The 18,953-nt window shown below is 36.3% G+C and overlaps 2 protein-coding genes across 2 annotated transcripts; both read right to left on the bottom strand.

Annotated features, from left to right (window-relative positions):
- Positions 1-245: 245 nt before the first annotated feature.
- On the bottom strand, positions 246-9,883 carry LOC122828023 (melanopsin-A-like). The gene is made up of 9 exons (XM_044111205.1): positions 9,720-9,883; positions 6,451-6,584; positions 6,128-6,331; positions 4,653-4,824; positions 4,366-4,527; positions 3,023-3,130; positions 1,551-1,722; positions 1,123-1,266; positions 246-1,016 (listed from the first exon to the last, which is right to left on the bottom strand). The coding sequence occupies exons 1-9, from the start codon at positions 9,866-9,868 to the stop codon at positions 609-611; spliced, it is 1,653 nt and encodes a 550-aa protein (XP_043967140.1). The 5' UTR covers positions 9,869-9,883; the 3' UTR covers positions 246-608.
- Positions 9,884-14,477: 4,594 nt separating this feature from the next.
- Positions 14,478-17,053, bottom strand: si:dkey-251i10.2 (uncharacterized protein LOC562682 homolog). The gene is made up of 5 exons (XM_044111437.1): positions 16,867-17,053; positions 16,602-16,714; positions 15,385-15,494; positions 15,206-15,270; positions 14,478-15,125 (listed from the first exon to the last, which is right to left on the bottom strand). The coding sequence occupies exons 1-5, from the start codon at positions 17,051-17,053 to the stop codon at positions 15,016-15,018; spliced, it is 585 nt and encodes a 194-aa protein (XP_043967372.1). The 3' UTR covers positions 14,478-15,015.
- Between the last annotated feature and the right edge of the window lie 1,900 nt (positions 17,054-18,953).

Here is an 18,953-nt window from a genome sequence, read left to right as displayed (position 1 = left end):
TGTTATGGGAGATAACCCACCTTTCCTGAGGGCTTGAACTCCTTCACTTTTCATTACACTGCTGAATTGTTGCCAGTATAAATCTGGTCCATGTGGCCTAAAGAAGCTAGCACAAGATAAAAAAATGAATATCTGAGCTTCAAAGACACAGTTAGAACATGAGATTGTTTTGCTTTCCTTCAATTTCTTATTGATTTTAAGGCGTAAAGGGAAACAAAAATATTGTGTCTCTATATGTCCACTCTTGTCTGATTTTCAGCATTTCTGCTGCATTCTCTGATTTCATTAAAAAATAGTAGAAGGAGAATATATTGAGGATTTTTTCAGTCCAGATAAGCTTTTTGTGTGGCACATCAAGCTTTGAAAAACAAAAATACAGTTGTTGTTTTTCTGTGTGTGTGAGAACTCATAGAAACATGCGAAACGCCTTTTTACGTGAATCTCTCCCAGCCAGAGAACTTTATCTTGCTTAATCTCACAGATTTTCTTCTGCTCTGCAGTTTCTGTGATAATAGTCACAAGCAGGATAATTCAACATGCTGGGAGAAAAGTATAGGACGTTGATATCTGTCCATTTGATTGTCCAAAGCATAAATATTTCCATCTGGTCAAGAAAGTAGTTTCACTGCCTCGAATACTTCTGTTGAAAAGTTCAGACTAACAAAGACATTGTTTTCCATTGCCTCAATGTTATCTTCGAATCGGACACTATTGGAGCTGATAATGCTGCTTTCAGAGGTGGGACTGATGACAATTATGCGAGGAACACTCTGGGGAGACTTTGGTTCAGCGTAGGGTTTTTTCCCAAGATTCAGGGAATCAAAAGAGCTGCTCTTCTGGCTGTGCAGTCGCTCCCTGATGTTGCTTTTGTCATTGCATGTGTTTGAAATCTCATCGGTTGCACTCTCACTGCGCCTCCTGGTGAGAACGAGTAAAGGTAGAGTAGCAATAGTCAGAGAGCTGGAAACCAGGTCAGGGTCGCAGGTGCTAAGTGGGTCACTCATAGTAGGTAGTTGCTGTACATATGGACATAATAAAGAAAAAGTATGTGTTAGATTTGAGTTTTGCTAGAGCAATAACATCCAAATCAAAGTAATAACTGAATGGATTGCATTATTTCACCTTCTCTGGTGTGTATTTATTTATTTTCTGCTCTGATGTCCTCTTATAGGACCTGCCTCTGTCCGACTGCCTGTATGATGACATGGTTTTGAAGGAACCTCCTGATTTCCTCCCCAGATGTTCCATCTCCATATCCTTCAACATCTGTTAAAAATTGTCAAAAGGTTTGCTTCTACTTAAGCTTTGGAAAAACTTTGCATGTGCTTAGTAAAAACAGCTGTAAGAAGATACCAAAAGTATCTTTTAGTACAAAATAGAAAAAATAAATAAGTACAGTCATTATCTAGCCATGGAAGTCTTGCAATCAAGTGGCAAAGACAATGGAAATTGCTAAAAAGCATGCTAGATGATATTTGTCATAGTTCTTTCAGATTAAAGGCAATAAAGCTCATAAATGTGGGCAAATGTAGAAATGTGTGTATCATTACCGTATCAAAGCGGTTGGGCATAGCATTAATAAAATGAGTGCGTGAAGCGTTCGACTGTCTACTGATGATGGAGTCCCTCAGAGAGGATTCGCTGATGGAGTAGGACAGGCATTCCTTTCTGGGAGCCGGAAACAAAAACCACAGACAGGGCACCTTTTCTGCCAGAGTCATCCTGTTGAGTTGGAGAATACACAGCACATTAGGTATATGGTGTCGAAACTAGATATTGTGTGCAGTGTATACAACTAAAGTTAGCCTTTTTCTCTCTCTCACTTATGCAAGTGAAAAAAATCTACTTTTGGTCAGTTGTGATCACCAAAATTATGACAGAATTTCTAAACTATTCTTCTTTATTTTCTTTTAAATCAGAAATTTACATACATTTAGATAAAACTATTATATCTTTGAGCAATTTTAGAAAGCTTGGATGCTGATGTAATGATTTTGTAGGAATCTAATTCACACCATGCATATGTTGAAAAAGTGCATTCCTTGGATTTATTTTAGGACATTACCACAGACACAGCTTCCCTCTGTGACTTCATGGGGAACTCTCAAGAAATTAATCAAGATATTGCGGACCTTACCAAGTCTGGTTCATAGTAGGGTATATTTTCCAGATTTCTAAGGACTCTATGTTCATCTGTTCAAAAGATTACGCAAACATGGGGCGTGCTCCGGTGGCGTAAAGGTTAGCGCGCCCCACGTTTGGAGGCCCTCAGTCCTCGACGCGGTCGTCGCGGGTTCGATTCCCGGACCCGACAACATTTGCCGCATGTCCTTCTCCTTCCCCCTTTCCTATCAGCCTACTATTAAAAAAGGGACACTAGAGCCCACAAAAAGGACCCCCTGGTGGGGGAAAAAAAAAAGATTACGCAAACATTAACTCTGAAAAAAGGTTAAGACCTCATGCTGCTGAAGAAGGAGATGCAGTGCAGCAACAACTGGTCCTGGGTTCAAATCCTGGCCAAGGGTCTTTCTACATGGAGTTTGCATATTCTACCTGTGTGGGTATTTTTCCATCTTCTCTGGCTTCCTCCCGCTGTCCAAAAACATGACGGTTAGGTCACTTATCTCTAATAATCATCATTAGTCAATTAATGAAATTTTGTATGAGCCACAACAAAATTCAGACCCCACAGGAATTTTACAAACTTGACTCATTTACACCAGTTCTGCAGGAGGAAGGGGCCAGAAAATCAGTAAACTATTGTGAGAAGCTTGTGGAAAGGTACCAAAATATTTCATTCTTTTCAGATACAAAACTGATCTAATTTATTTAAGTAACATTTAACACATGAAAATTATTTTGGTAATCGTAACTGACCTAAAACTGGAGGCTGATTTTATGTGGGTGTCTTTTCACATTTGTTTCTAGCCATTCTAGAGTGAGAAAATGACAATTTTAGCAATCCTGTAACAATAAGTATAAAAAACGGGTAATCAAAAAAAACAACCGCTTTTCTGGTTACCTGTATTTGTTGTGTATAATGGCATAGATAATTGGGTTATAGATTGTGGATGCCTTTGCAATGATTGCAGGGACAGCCTTGGAGTATGGCGATAAGATGCTGGCATAGCTGAATGAGACAAAAGAAAACACATTTAAACTCTCTCTGTGCAATACAAGCATAATTGTAGTTCATTTAGCAATCTACAGCTGTTTGTTTTGCTTTTCTGGTGAAAATATAAAATCACATCAAAACTCAGAGATCCCTCTGATTTTTCTGTTTTGTGACATAATGAGGGGTCATATCTGGGTAGAGATTAACTTCTGCCATCTGCTAGGGGCGGTTGCTTAAATCCATCTGATCATGTTTGCTTAAGTGCTTAGATGTGTTTGTGTGTTTGCATGCATAGGCCACCGTCCCCAGAGAATAACCGGGGAAAAAAAAGATGTGATTTCAGACTAAAACAACTTCATTTTAATCCAGCCTTTAACCAAAGGTACAAGAGGCTTACTGAAGGTTGGGATAAGAATAAGAGGACAAATGTGCAGATTCAAAATCTTCAACTTATCTCCTGTTTCATCAAGATGTACTTTGTTCCTGGTGACACGGTAGTTTTAATGACTCATCAAAAACCTGCTTCAGAAATCGCCTTCATTCCCAGTGAAATAACTCTTAGCAAAATGTGACAATTCAATTTTGTAATCTCTGTAATGGATGTTTTAATATGTTCTACAATACGTCTTCCTCATTTGCTGTTAAAAATGTATTATCTGCTTTGGTTTTATTGTTGAAGAGTGAAAAGTTGTCTCTGTGAATCCAACATGTTGTTATTCCAATATTGAGAATATGTAATATTTTCTTCTATAATTATAGAATGCTCTCTCATAAGTGTTACCAGCAAGATTAATATACTTTAAAAAAAACAACAACAAGCTTTGCATGCAATGCAGCTGTTCATTACAAGTGACTTGAAAACAGTCTTATGATGTTGTGGATTATATCTATATTACATTGCAGCTCTGTTCCTCTAATATAAGCAGGAATTATTGGAAAATCTCTTGCACTGTACTTTAATATCTTAGATAAAAAATAAATAAAAAATGTTGACTGTTTTTTTTCTCTGTTTTTCTTTTGTTCGTGTGTGGACTATGTGTAATCCCAGACATTGCAATGCAACATTAATTTCTACTTTCACTTTTGATAAAAGATTTGCATTCATGGCAACTGCCTTTGTTTTTAAATCTACTGAACATTTTTCTTACTAGTCTCCTAAATAACTTATAGGTGAAATTGGTTGACTATTGTGAAAAATTCAGTCCCTACAGCTCTAAAAAAAAATTTAAAAATCCATAAATTGATCTTACCCAGCCCAGGAAATCAATGTGACGCAGGCGTATGGCGACCAGGAGAGGACATACACCACAATGACAACAAAGGCAATCTTTGCCAATTTCCACTCACTCCTGATGGACCTTTGTTGGATAAGAGTGGTTTTTCTGACCTGAGTGCCCAAACGTTCAACCTCCCTGTAAATGAAGGACAAAATAAGCAGTTAAATGAAAATATAGGTAGCTTTTGTGATGATCATTTTCTTTTTTCTTTTTTTTTACAATATGCAAATATGCATGTGAACATATTTACATTATAGTACCTGCCAGTCTTTCGGATAGATAGAAACATTCGAAGATAGCAGAAAAAGATGATTCCCAGTGGTATAAAAAAGACAAAACAGCAGAGCATCATGGTGTAGCTCCTATTAGCTGTTGTATATGTAGCATAATCCCATGTGCAAGATGTCATCAGCCCCTCTGGAATATAGGAGCCTGCAGGGTTAAAGGAGCATCAGATGAATGTTCAGAGAAAGCAAGATCAATATGATTGTGTTCCTTTAGGCTGATAAATTACCATCTGTTAGGTACAAATTTTTTTCTAAAGGGTTTTTGTAAACAGGTAACCATGCACATGTACTAATTTCCTTAAGTCTATATATAATTAGTAGAGCATCTTCATTTCTACTAGAGTTAGTTTTGTCAGTTTAATGAGATTTGAATGTTATTTTTTTTCCTAAACCTGCTATTCATTGAATCCTGTTACTGTGTGTATGTTCATTTTGATGCACCCTTATTTCACACAGTGTGTATTGGGATAAGAGGTGTGAAATTAATTGTTTATGTGCATCAAATCAAATTCAAACCAAATCAAACTTTATTTATTTTGCACATTTCAGCAGCAAGGCATTTCAAAGTGCTTTACATCAAATCAAACACAAAAATACAATGCAACATAGAATCAACAATAAAAACAATATCAAGTCAGATTCCGTCAATAAATTTGCAATTTATTACATTTCAAATACAACTCTAAACAAGTGGGTTTTTAGCTGAGATTTAAAGGAAGTCAGTGTTTCAGCTGTTTTATGCTGTTTTACAGTTTTCTGGAAGTTTGTTCCAGATTTTTGGTGCATAGATGCTGAATGCTACTTCTCCTCGTTTGGTTCTGGTTCTGGGGATGCAGAGCAGAACCAGAACCAGAAGACCTGAGAGTTCTGGAAGGTTGATACAACAGCAGCAGATCTTTAATGTATTGTGGTGCTAAATCATTCAGTGATTTATAAACTAACAACAATATTTTAAAGTCTATTCTTTGAGCGACAGGGAGCCAGTGGAGAGACTTTAAAACTGGTGTTATGTGCTCTATCTTCCTGGTTTTAGTGAGAACGCATCAGGAAGTATATTACTTTTGCTGTGATTTCAGTGTCTCATTATTATGTTTTCCATATTTCAGGAAAAACTGACTTTCTAGATTTTAATATTAAATGTCCTATTAGTTCCACTTAACCGGGGGATTAATTAGAAAATAAGTCGGATGCTATCAGTTCAAAATTTTAGTAAGTGGAGCGACTTTCATTACAGCAGACAAAGAGACTGCATAGTGTATCAAGAAAATACGTAGAATTATGAAAGAGTCCTATCTTTGAAATTTGTGTGACAGTAATGAATATTTTATGATTAAATTTGTTCAAATAATCTTTCTCAGATTGGCTGAGCTGGTAAACAAACTATGTATGTTACAGTAAAAAAACGAGTAATAAGGTGATATTTTCTCAAAGCTGTACATTTTACTTACTCCAGCCAACAAGAGGAGCCAGACTCCAAGCCAAAGAATAAAACCAGATGAGAAAGATGGCAAAAATCGTTTTCCGTTTTGAACCCCACCGCATGGTCTGCAGTGGTCTGGTGATGGCCAGATACCGTTCAATCGATATGGCCAGAAGGTTTATCATGGAAGAAATGCCAAAAAGGGCACCACAGAAAGCATAGACTTTACAGCCTACAATAAAAGAACACACAACAAAAAACAAAAATAAATAAAATAAATAATGACTAAATAAGTACCTTTCCGACACTTCAATTTAAAGATGTTATTTTCAAAGTAAAAATCAAGCTCACCAATGTCTCCAAACATCCATTCCTTGTAGAGGCAGTTGACAAAGAAGATGGGGGACTGTGTGAAAGCCATCAGGAAGTCGCTCACCGCCAAGTTTATAATGAAGTAGTTCGGGAGTTTACGGAGCTTCTTGTTGCTATTTAAACACAAACACAGGGAAACACGGAACATTTTGAGAAAAGTAACGTTTTTAGTTGGAGTGGTCATCTAGAAATGGATGGATGGATGGATGGATGGATGGATGGATGGATGGATGGATGGATGGATGGATGGATGGATGGATGGATGGATGGATGGATGGATGGATGGATGGATGGATGGATGGATGGATGGATGGATGGATGGATGGATGGATGGATGGATGGATGGATGGATGGATGTGGAGTGTTTTGTCATAAACTTGACCTAGTTCGTTTAAGCAGGTGATGAATCGCATCTCAGTCGATAGTAATTGTTTGGAGATTCTACATAATTAAATTTTTTATTAACCAAAATGTAAAAACTACTGTCTACTACTGCGGATATGGCCCAAATGGTTGTCTTATTCTTGAGCAACTTAAACTAGAAAGAAAACTTTAAAAGACAATCCAAGTGTTCCCCCAAAATAAAACAAAACATGTTGAGTAAGCCATTTGTCACTTGTGACCTTCGAGGATGGACAGTGTGTTTTTTGTAACTGCCTCAGTTGAAGAATTACATCACTTGTCTGACTGAATTTCCACAGGCATTTGTCAGAGTTGGCATTAGTCCTCCTCCTTGAAGAAGAGTTCTTGGATGTGCTGCTGCTTCAGTGTGACCTGCAAACACTACCCAGCAGAAATGTTCATCCTTTATGTAGTACAGTTACACATTTTCTTCATAACTAATGTATTTTAGTAACCATAACATGACTATGAAAACTTATAACTGTCTGGCAAAATAGCTGTAGCTGCTGGAACTTCTTGTCTTTTAAGGTAGTAAACATCTTTAAATGAGATGCTTAATTTTGCTTTTCAAATTAAATAAATCAGTTCATTTTACCAAAACATTCATCAAGTTATATCAAAATGAATATAAGAGTGTAAATCAAACTTCTCTGAACCACATATGGAGTGCCCACTACAACAGGAATACTCATTATATAATAAAACACATTATCAAATTAGGTCATCCTTCTTAAATTTAAAACTGAGCAGGCTAACACCGATTTTATTGAAATTATACAAACAAGTGGTTCTGTTTTCAGTGTTCCTAAAGCTGAAAACAGACTCAACAAAAACTTGTTGAGTATGAAACATACTGTAAGCAGTTCTGGGACAGTAGTGTTTTGCATGCTTGTTCTTCAGCCTGTTTACAGTGTCTGCCAAGTGTAGCAACCAAATACTTTTTTTTTACCTCCAAAAGATTATACTTTTATCCACATCTTTTAACAGGATTATTATAAATTTAGGTTGCTGTAGTTTGCCATCTAGTATTTTATTTTTTAAAACATGAAAAAATCCATAAAAGGACCATTTCTAACAAGATGTTGTTTTTGGTTTGTTCGTTTTTTAAAATCAGGATCTAAAGTTATTTTTACTTCTGGCTATTATTCCTCTTTATGTTTAAATATCTGAAACAAAGTCCAATAGTGTTTTAATGTGTTAAAGAAATGGTGATTGGGAACTAGTTAGAAAGTTCTCATGTTGTGCAGAATATTGTTCGGTTGATAGAAATGATGTTAACCTGAAATGTGGCATAAATCTGCGATCACACAAGATGATTCAAAGTGCTAGTTTGATTCCCCAGCCCTTTACTAATAAAAATCTTAAATAAATGTCTGGGTCTCCAGCTAGAACTGTTGTACAATTAAGATTATCATCTTACAGATGTTAACATTTGAATTTATATGGTCATTTGTGTGAATTTCAGTCAGTACATACATAGGTATTGGTAAGAAATTTAATCATTAACTGTGTCACCTCTTTTCCTGTGTAAAATATGTGTTTAATGTCTAAACATAACAAAATGCCCTCTTTATAAGTTAGAAATTGCTTGTAAGTAAAGTACATTTTTCTAAGATGTGATCACATAATGTGCATTTATGGTTGTTAGAACTCAAATTGTCTGCACAACAAAATAAAGAAAGAATCTAATCTTGTCCGTTTATAGACAGATGGAATATGAGAGCTCCTGACCATCCCCAGGACACACACACACACAGAGACACACACTGACCCAGTTTCTGTGGAACAATTAACATCAGTAGCACAAATGACAAGTCAGTTTCTCCAGATTATGTGGCATGTAATGCACCTCCAGGACTTCCAACAGAAACTTAACTTTAACTTCAAGAATGACTCATCTCCGAGAATGACGCATCAGATTTAAAAAAAAAAACATCACCTAAATCTGACTACACATATAGCACATCCACAATTAAAGTAACTAAGTAAAAGTAATGCCCTGTTCCAGATATTTTGTGCACTTGTGCTATGGGAAAAAGCTAAATTTTTAGCAGGTCATGCATTACAGAATACTTCATTGTTAACACTGCTCATGCTAAACAGATTTAAATGTCTATAAATGTGTCGGGTAAAAAGGCTTATTGCTATTTTATTTGATGTATGACACAAAATATTCATTGAGCCTTCACATTTATATTTAAAAACTTCAGAAAAAATTACATTTGTAAGTGTAAAATAAACCTGATGAAAGTGGAATTCAGTGTTACTACAATTATTAATAATGTCACATTTAGATAAGAAACATGTATTTAAATTTAAATGACAGGGGTTAAATATTTTTTAATCCTTTTTGTTTGTTATTTGTTGGTAGTTAAATACTATATTTCAATCAATGACTCTTGGCCTGTTGAAAAAAAATATGTTGCTACTCCAGTTATTTTAGTTGTTATACATTAAAGATTGAAGAATGAAAGGGCTACTTATGAATAACTGCCAGCTTTCTGGACACCAATATAAAACTGAATAACAATATTCTTTATCTTTTCTGATCTGTTATGATAACCTAGTTGGTCAAAACTCTCTTTTCTGATTGCTTGATACCTATTTTATCTAAATAAAAACAAAATCATCACAAATTCATTAAGCCTTTTTTGAAGGCAGTAGTCTCGTCATTCTGTATTGTTTTCTGTCACTTAATAATAGACTCCATACTCTCAATGTTCCAGAATAATAATTTTCATTTTAAAATGTAAAAGTGGAATGTGGCATTGCTCTTTGAATTCTTAAAGTAAACAAACAAACAAACAAAAAAAATAATAATAATAAAGAACCTCTTTCGAACTCACCTGTAGAAAGCAAACATAACCAGGGTATTCCCAATGATGCCAAGTGCCCCAATTACAAAGACAAAGAAAGCAACGACATAGTGAGCATGGTCAGGCACATCAACCTTGCTGTACAAGCTTCTCTTGCTGTGCACTTCCTCGGGCTCCATACTCTCAATGTTCCAGATGATTCAAACACCTTGGCAGGATTTCCAACCTGAGGGTATATATTAGTTGGTAATCCCATTCTTTCTGCCAGAGTTGATCCTCCATGAGTTTAGCGTTGGTGGTGATACATGGCATCCTGAAGTCACGATTTTTAGAGTTTATTTGAATTATTTTTCAGTCACACAGGTTGCTCCCATTCTATTCCATCTGTCCAGAATTTGCGATTTTAACCAAAGTTTTCTGCACTATATTTGTTGCCAAACTGACAAAGCCATTTCATGCTGGATGTGAAATGAAGTCCCCATGCACTCCAAATCTGTAGCCTCCACTTTCGTAATCCTATTTTACTCTGCAGTTCAAAAGTTGATCTTCCACGCGTAGTCCTCACGTATTTCCTGTTGCTACTGAACTGAAATTATTATTTCATTCCAGCACAATAAAGCCGACTCTCGCTCCACAAAGTCACTGTCAGTCCAGTGAGTGTTTGCCTGCAACCTCTTCAGCCATCACACCCAGTTGTGTTCCCAGCTGTGGCTTGACGTTGGTTATCTCTTAAATCAGTGACTTCTAACCTCTCGTCTCTTTCTATCTGTTCATCTCCTCCACTGTCCCGTGTTGCTCTGGGATGCAATTCGCTCTCTTTCTCACATCACTCAGTCTCCCACCCCCACTGCCAAGTAATAAGGTCCAGCCCTGAGCTCTAACCCTTTAACTACCACATTCTTACATAACATGGTGTTCACAGCACATATTAAGAGCCAATTAAACTCAGAAGCATGTCACACATATTGTTATTGTGGCATGTTATTTGTAATTCACTGATTCTTACCAGTGAAGTGGACATGTGGACATGAGGATATGTGATTCTGAGTGAGATTACTCAGAATCACTTATTTGGCAAAGAATGACGAGACGAAGAGGCTTAGCTTTTCACATACGGTAAAGCAGATTGGTTTCATGAGGAACCGTGTATATCTGAAAAGCAATAAATAAATTAATAAATAAACTCATTATCTACATTGTCTTAATGCTCAGCAAACATGTTTCAGTTAGTCACAATATATGCTAAAGACAGTAAATACATTTATATTTTCACATTAATTTCATTTAATTACACAGTGGATTTTTTTAATAACTGGAATTTCTATTGGATCACCTTTTGAACAAACATGAAAAAACTCTACAATATAAATTGTATAACTGTTACAAATGTAAAAAACAAACAAACTGCCCATTGATTGGTCAGTGTTTTTCATGCTGGACATATTTAAGAAAGAGAGATTAAGAAAACAGAGGGATTTTACGCCTCACTATTTTGTTTCTAGTGTTGTACATGCTTGTGCGCCGCTTATCAAAACGTAGATGGACGGATGAATGTTTAGGGATTAATGTCGCCACTTCCACTGAGCCGGTCACAGCTGCAGTGTTTATGTTTGCATTTCAGCTGGGAATTATGCATCAATAAATCTTTTGCTGCTGCACATGAAGACCCGCTGTTCAGCTGTGTTTTATTCAACGTGTAGCGCTAAAATGTTAAAAACAAGTAACCTCACGGCACTTAGTATGAAACACAAACATACACAAGCCTAACTCAAATTGAGCTGGATTTGAATCAAATGTTACTAAAATCATCCAATTCAGTCAAAGTCAAATTCTATTTTTAAAAATCTGATTTTGGTTAGTCAGTAAAATAACTGTTTGCCTAAAGAAGATAACCAACTGCATGAAATCCTGGCTTTCTTCCACTGTCTCATCATCCATAAGTAAAAGGTGACAGTGGGGAGAGACAACTATCTATACACAAGCAAAAACCCAGCAGAACCAGACTCAGGCTGAGTGACCATCTAAATCCTCAGCGACGGGTTGGGAGGACACAACCAAACACAGATGCACTTATAAACAATATATTTTACAATTATTATTTAAAATAATGAAAACTGGTCAAACAATGTTCCTCACACTGCTGTTGAAAAACTAGTTTTGTTTGAGTTTGGTGGGAGGAAATTAGTAGTTCAGACCTCTGAATTTTTAATAGATTCAGCCCGTCATGCTCTTTTGATCTGAGCATCTTCAGCATAACAGTACACATCTAATCCATGCTGTCTAACCATGAGGCAAATGTGAATTCAGACAACATCCTCTTTGGATGAAGCGCAGCCTGCATGTATGGTCCTCTCATTGGTTTCCTGCTACTGACATCCTGCAGCTTAAGCAGGCACTGCTGGTTCCACTGGTCCACTAATACAAAGCTGAGATTGGTTCAGTTCTCGGTGTCACTTGGCCATTTGGGGCAGCTTGTGAGTTGCTGGTGATTGGCACAGAAACACAACACTAGCCTGGTAAAAACCAGCCCCTTGTTTAGCACTTTGCTTTGTACAGAGGATGTTATTTTACCCAACAGTGACTGAAAGGCTTCGTTCACTTCCTCCTCTGCCATTGCCAAACTACAACCACAGGGAGACAAACGGCATAGAAACTCGGCTTCGTCATTTCCAACGTCTCCTTCTGTTTGATAATTGGCCAGTATGAAATGTATTTTGGTAAATTAGGCTCAATGAGACAAATCCCATATGAATTACTGCAAGGAGATGAAAATCAAGCCATTACTATGCAACAGATATTAGTGTCAATTGTATCAAATGTAGAAATACAAAAAGACTGTAGGAAAATTTTTTGTTACTTGATTAGATTTAATATAGAAACTATTGGAGAAAAGTATTTTGTGGCTAAAATATGTTAAATATTTTGAGTTTTGGAGAAACACCAGCAGTTTAGTGTGTACTATTAAACGTTTCTATTTTCATTGAGAAAATAGATAAATAGATAAACGATAAAATCAGGCAACGTACAGTCTGTGTTTGTTTATTAAATGCAACACTTCCTGTCAATATTTGAAACATACCTCTGCAAAGAAGAGATTTTGACAGAATCAAAGCAGTGGTGGTGAAAACATTTAAGAAAAACAACAATTTTCAAAACTGAAGAAATTAGTTTACATGTAAGTACCATTACAATGATTTGGAGGCACTTTTTTTTTACATTCAGAAAATATTCTTTTATACAATATATTGAAAGAGTCAAAGAAAATATGCACTTTTTATTCCATCAGCCACAACATACCCAGTTGTGTGTTGTTGTTTTTTTCTGATTGCACCAAGTAGTTTTTTTTTTGTTTTTTTTTGTTTCAAAGCACCATATGCTTTCTCATTATGGGTAAAGACATCAGTGGTGTGGGCTACAAAGAGCGTGACCTCGACACTGGCTCAGTGTTCCATATGTCAATGAATCATTTACTATTGAACCAGCTGGTGACACTGGTGCTCTGCCTGGACTGGAGCCCCTGTTAGATAAATAGCGAGCACGCAGAGGAGAGAGACTAATTATAATTGACTGTTGGGTACTTTCTGACAGGAGCTGCAACCGCAGGCACATGAGACCCTTGAAAAATTGATGTCACACTAGAAAGAGACGTAAGCAGCATTGACTGTCAACAAAGTAAGCATGAAAGGCAGTGTTAGGTATTTGTTGCCTGGAGACGACTTTTCTTGATATCAGCTTATCAAACTGATATCATGGGCTCACATGGGCTAAAACATTGACAGGTAAAATGCATGTGAGCTTTTCAGAATACTTAAAAATGAATCTAGGTAGAACTCATTCAAAGTCCTCTTTAACTCAAATTTGAATCTGCTTTTGTAACCTTGAACCTGGTCGCATAAACTGTGCGATTTTTGGCCCATTTTCAGGCAATTTTTCTGTCGTGAAGCAATTTTAGTAATTGAGTTGATTCTTGGTCTAATCAAGAATCTTGGTCAAAATGTGTGTCACATATTTTGTTGTATGCTGGGGGTAACAAAAAGCAATTAACATCTCACAACCAGCTACTGATCAGCAATTATACAGTCTCATAAAAATCAGGGGTGTTTGAAATTCTGGTTGCCTCTTGTGAAAATATTGCACTGTTGAAGCAGCGCCATAAAATTAATTCACCTTAAAGTCTCTCTCTCACGAAAGTATTTAACCAATCTAGCTTACTGTAATTATGTATAACAAGTAAGATAATATATTAATGTTACAGTATTACCTGTTTGAAAGTAAAAAAAGAGTAAGAAATTCAAATATTTTGAACTTTAGATCTTCAGCCACAAAAACAAATATTTCCATTTGCATATTTAATTTCAATGTTTACTCATCACTCTCGAATCAGAATAAATCAGTATCTTTTTAAACACACAGATTTCACTTTAGAGAAGTTAGTTTCTCCACACCGAATGGTAGGGATTGGCAAGGAAGTGCATTTGTCTTCTGGGATGACCTCTTTTTCTCAGGGCGAGAATCTCCAGGTTTTTCTTTCTTTTCAGTTCCAGACTGTTTAGACTGCTTAAAATGGCAAACATTAACTTTCTGTATTTCCTGTAGCAGAAGTACCTTCTCCTTTCTCCTAAATTAATAAAACTGGTCCAAGATATTAATATTTCTAGTAAACTTTCAGTATGGCTGCTATGACTGAAACATGCCATTTTGCAGTTGTCAGTAGGGTACAAGTGTTAAGCTGTTTCCATCAAAATTGTTTTCAAACAAATAAAAAAGGATCAGATGTTCTCCATGTCACAGGTAAGTTTATTAACCTTTTTTCCTCATTAGATTCCAAGTGCATAGAACAGCAGTAAACAGTGGCATGATGCAGAGAAAGTGGGATGTTCAGCTTTGAAAGACAGATGTGATGCAAGTCATAAGCCTCTTTCGTGTTTGTGTTCACAATCACGCTAGAAATCTAGGTTAGCGATCAAACCATGTGGAAAAACCAGGTCATTACAAGCTCTTCAATACTTGAAATGAAATTAAGTCAATAGCAAACCAGCAGTTAGACTTTGCATGTCACATATAACCCACTTCTTGCCTGTCAATCCATAACAGTGTCTTTTTTTAAGCAAATTATAGCTCTATGTTTGCTATTGATTTTCAACATAATATCTTAGCTTGACATAACTACATTGTTTTTTTTATTTAGCAAAACCTCAAAAAAGAACATATGTTAAATCTGTGTGACATCATTTTGGGTTCAAATAATCAACACTGAAAATGTCTTTTATTTCATTGGGATACACAAAAACAGTCAAGAAAAGTCATAGGAAGAAATGTTTGCTGTTTATCCAAGAATCTGTATCAGCAAAAAATATATCAGGAAGAGAAAAAGAGGGTTTTCTTCAGCAATTCCTGCACTTGCATTTGTCGCCATCTTAAGACCACCCAGGTTCTCTAAAAATCAAAAATATTTGGTGAATAAAATGCACAACTATTCTCTGAAATCTACTGCCAATCTGCTGTATTGTACCTACCACTGGGCAGAATGTTGGACCTCACATTTATCCAGTAGACGGTGCGCTGCTGAGCCACTGTGGCCCTGAAGAAGAAAATGACCAACATCGTAAAACACAATGTGTACACGACCAAAGATTTTAATGAAAAAAATTTTATCAAGGTCTGAAAAAATATAAAATAGAAAAAATGGCTTTACATGAAATACACAGGGTGCATAATGTCATGTGGTATCCAGGTGTAGACTGTGCTGTTACTCTTCAGGTTGGTGTTGGCATGAGTTATAGCACCTTGTGGATTTCCGGAGCACTGTGAGCATAAGCATAATAAAAAATTAAAGAAAAATATATGCCAACCTTTACCTTGTCAAGTATTTTCTAAGGATGAATTAGAAGATGTGTGAATACAATCAGGAGTCTACTCACACAAGGTCAAAAAGTGACGTGCGGTGAGGTTTAGGGCTGGTGAGGCACTGACTTAATCAAAATCATAAACCTCCTGCATGTTATTGTTTACATACGGAAATTTCGCGCATGTGGACAACACAGAAAGGCAAAGGCTATACTTTCACATGCCATCCATAGCCGCGCTACCCTGGTAGAATAATTCCGTTAACTCAAAGAAACTTGGAAATATAGATATTATTAATTGTTATGCTGCACAGCAAAAGGGAAACCCGTTGAAGTACAACTCAAACTACCTTTTTATCTCTCTTTTTGTATCAGCCAAGCTACACGTAGACTCGTAGCTTCCCTCATATACTGTATCACTAGCTCGCTGTAACTGTCTCTTACTCTGCCCACGTGGTGTCACAATGTCTGGGATCATGAGCGCCCCCTGGCATGAGGCAGGAGAACTGCTTGCCTCACCTCGAATCTGTTCTCTGCCGTTTCTGATCGCTCCTTAGCACGACATGAATCACGTTACACACACAGTTGATGACAAAAAGCACTCCACATTATATAGATAAGCTAAATGATGGAAAATCAATTCATATAGTAAATGTTTTTTTTAACCATTTTGTTGGCGACGTACAGACAGGAGGAGCATGCTCTCATTGAATGGCAGCCAGCCCAGTTAGCAAGAGGTTTCGTAATCCCAGGTGAGACTCAGCTCGCTGCTGCCTCACCTGCTGCGCTTCCGAGCATGTGAATGGGAAATTCCGAAAATTGTGCGATTTTGAAGAAAAAATAATCAAAATTGGTTAAGTTAAATGAAAAATGAATACTTTATAGTACAAAACACAGGGTGAAAATAACAATTTATCTTATCATTATATTATTCTTCCATGATGACAGGTGAGGCCTCACCCGCCTCCCCTGACTGCACGTCACTGGTCTTAACCCACGTTTAAAGCCATATTTTTTTCAGAAGACATTTCTTCTTCTTAAATTTTGATCGTAATGTTGAGGGCACCTGGAGAAATTTGGTGTCTGGAGGAGGGATTTTCCAGCTTCCATAAGCATCATTGAAATTTTCTCTTCGGGCTTCCAGAAGGACTCCTCTGTATTCCGGTCCGATAATGGTGACTGCAGGGGCGCATAACAAAACAGAAGTTACCTACATCAAACATAGGTGGTTTATATTTTTACAACTGTCTCCTTGCATTGAATAGGTAAAGAAGAATGATGGATCTAACGGTTTCTGTATTCTTTTCTTATTGGAGTATTGAAGATCTTACCAGTAACAGGCATTCCAGGTAGATATCGCTTCATGTTGGTAAGAATCGTGTACGGAGCTGGTGACGTCTGAGGGACAACTCCTGCATGCTGAGGCATCATGTCCTTACAGGCACCGGTGGGAGCCCCATTGGGGTAGCAGTCCACAAAACAAAGAAATTGTAGGGTTAACAAACAGAGCAGCAGCATCTCGTTTGAATGTCTGAGGAGAATTTAGTCACTGGAGGAACTTTTATAAACTCCATCTGCTGAGTCATGGGACCAAAACATTATCTCTGGCTATGTCATGACCATAAAATATGGGTTTTCACTGCACTTTGGATTTCTTAAAAAGAGAGATGTGATATAAATGCTTCTCATCACCAAACAAAGATCTCTTTTTTCCCCTGTCCTCAGCACACAGAACCGCAGAGATTGACACCAAAAAGAAAATATTCATGTATATATATTAAGCTAAAAAAGCTCAGAAACTGAGATACTCAAAACAAGAGGGAGTTTAGCAGACAGCAGATTCCTTCTCTCTTGTTTGACATTGATAATGTTACTTACATCAAAAACTGGGATTTTCTTAATATGTATCATTGAAGCAGGACTTTTGTTGTATCTCTTGTAATGGTCTTTGATTTTGTTGACTGATTTATTACTCACTAAATATTTGCTAAAGCAAGAATTAGCCATTTATCAAAGCTGGATCTCATCACTGGCCAATAAGGAGGAAAAGTGAGGAAAGTGATATTTTGGGGGAAAAAATAACTCAATCTCAGAGAAACTGACAACAAACAGCAAGAGTTTGGTTGCCTAAGTCAAGACTGCATTATATCTAATTATTTTACTGCTGCCTTTTTCTACAAACCACTTTATATTTGATTCGGAACAAAGCTAAATTACAGTATCTAGTTTTGTATCTGGTCGGATTGGGTTTCTTTAATACCATAAGTAGTATGAACATGGTCAACAAAATTTGATGAATAATGCAGAACTGTATAAATGTATTGTTATAATTTTGGTCAATATTCTAGCTGTTCAGAAAAAACTCCTTACTAAATATAAACACCATTTGTAAATAAATAAGCTCATCACTATGTTTGCAATTATCAGCTCACAACACAGTTTTAGAAAGAGGTCATGTAGATGACTTAGATTCAGATTCAGTCACACACATAAATATAAATACCCATGCTATTGTGGGCTATCACATGACACATGACTGAAGGCGATATTGTACCAAAACCTTTTTATCCATCTTCCAAGAACTAAACTCAAACTCTGACTAATTAATAGCTGGTCACTAGGTTTTTACAGTTATAGGAAACTTTAATATATTTTTCACACTTCTGTTTCGGTACTTTTGGTCATGCCATGATTAATGTTTTATAATTTCCAAATAATTGTCTTGGATGGGTAAACGGATGGAGCTCTGCTGTATCAAAAATGTATCATAAAAGCATTTGTTTTCAAAACTTTAATATCATGTTTTTGTCTATTTTTTGCTGTCTCATTCTTACATTAAGAGAATATGTTTTGTTTCAGTTGATTACAAAATTATTGCTGTGGTGAAGACTAATTTATTTCCATGTACTGTCATGATCCTGTGGTCATGTATTAGACCATATTCAGACTTTTTCAGAACTTAAAAAAAATGGCTAGCTTTTGAAGTTTAATTTTTCAAAAAAGAAAGAGCCAAGGGGTAATCTTTACTAAGCCTCTTCACTACATCTTCTCTGATTTATTTTCATTGTTACATTACATCGCAGACAAACATATGTTTAAATAAACATTTTATCTTTAACAAAGTTATTGTCTCTCTGATTTTTCAGGCACATAACAAATATAAATAATTTTTCTAATCCCAACAGACCAAAAAAAGCAAAGTTTTGAGGGTTTTAATGAAAGAGAGAGAAGCTTACTTTTCTGGCTTCAACTTTAAGTAAAATTCATTAGGGTTTTTATTAGACCAACATGATCTCATAATGTCCCTGATTAAATGAATTGCTTTGGTGTTAGAGTCAATACTGATGTCCAATGTGAACACATGGATTTGGGGTTACGTAACAGTTTTAATAACGGCATTAATGAAATGGCAACACAT

This window comes from Gambusia affinis, linkage group LG03 (genome assembly GCF_019740435.1).
Source record: "Gambusia affinis linkage group LG03, SWU_Gaff_1.0, whole genome shotgun sequence".
Classification (NCBI taxonomy): domain Eukaryota; kingdom Metazoa; phylum Chordata; class Actinopteri; order Cyprinodontiformes; family Poeciliidae; genus Gambusia; species Gambusia affinis.
The sequence above is the reverse complement of the archived record's forward strand: the minus strand, read 5'-3'. Positions and strand labels throughout refer to the sequence as shown.

Excerpts from the sequence above, each read along its gene's own strand:
- LOC122828023 (XM_044111205.1), bottom strand. The coding sequence starts at position 9,868 with ATGGAGCCCGAGGAAGTGCACAGCAAGAGAAGCTTGTACAGCAAGGTT. Across the intron at positions 6,332-6,450 it reads ATGGATGTTTGGAGACATTG|GCTGTAAAGTCTATGCTTTC; the intron begins GTGAGCTTGATT and ends CTTTTATTGTAG. Across the intron at positions 4,825-6,127 it reads GGCTCCTCTTGTTGGCTGGA|GCTCCTATATTCCAGAGGGG; the intron begins GTAAGTAAAATG and ends TTAACCCTGCAG.
- si:dkey-251i10.2 (XM_044111437.1), bottom strand. The coding sequence starts at position 17,053 with ATGCTGCTGCTCTGTTTGTTAACCCTACAATTTCTTTGTTTTGTGGAC. Across the intron at positions 16,715-16,866 it reads ACCTGGAATGCCTGTTACTG|TCACCATTATCGGACCGGAA; the intron begins GTAAGATCTTCA and ends GCGCCCCTGCAG. Across the intron at positions 15,126-15,205 it reads GTCCAACATTCTGCCCAGTG|AGAACCTGGGTGGTCTTAAG; the intron begins GTAGGTACAATA and ends TTTGATTTTTAG.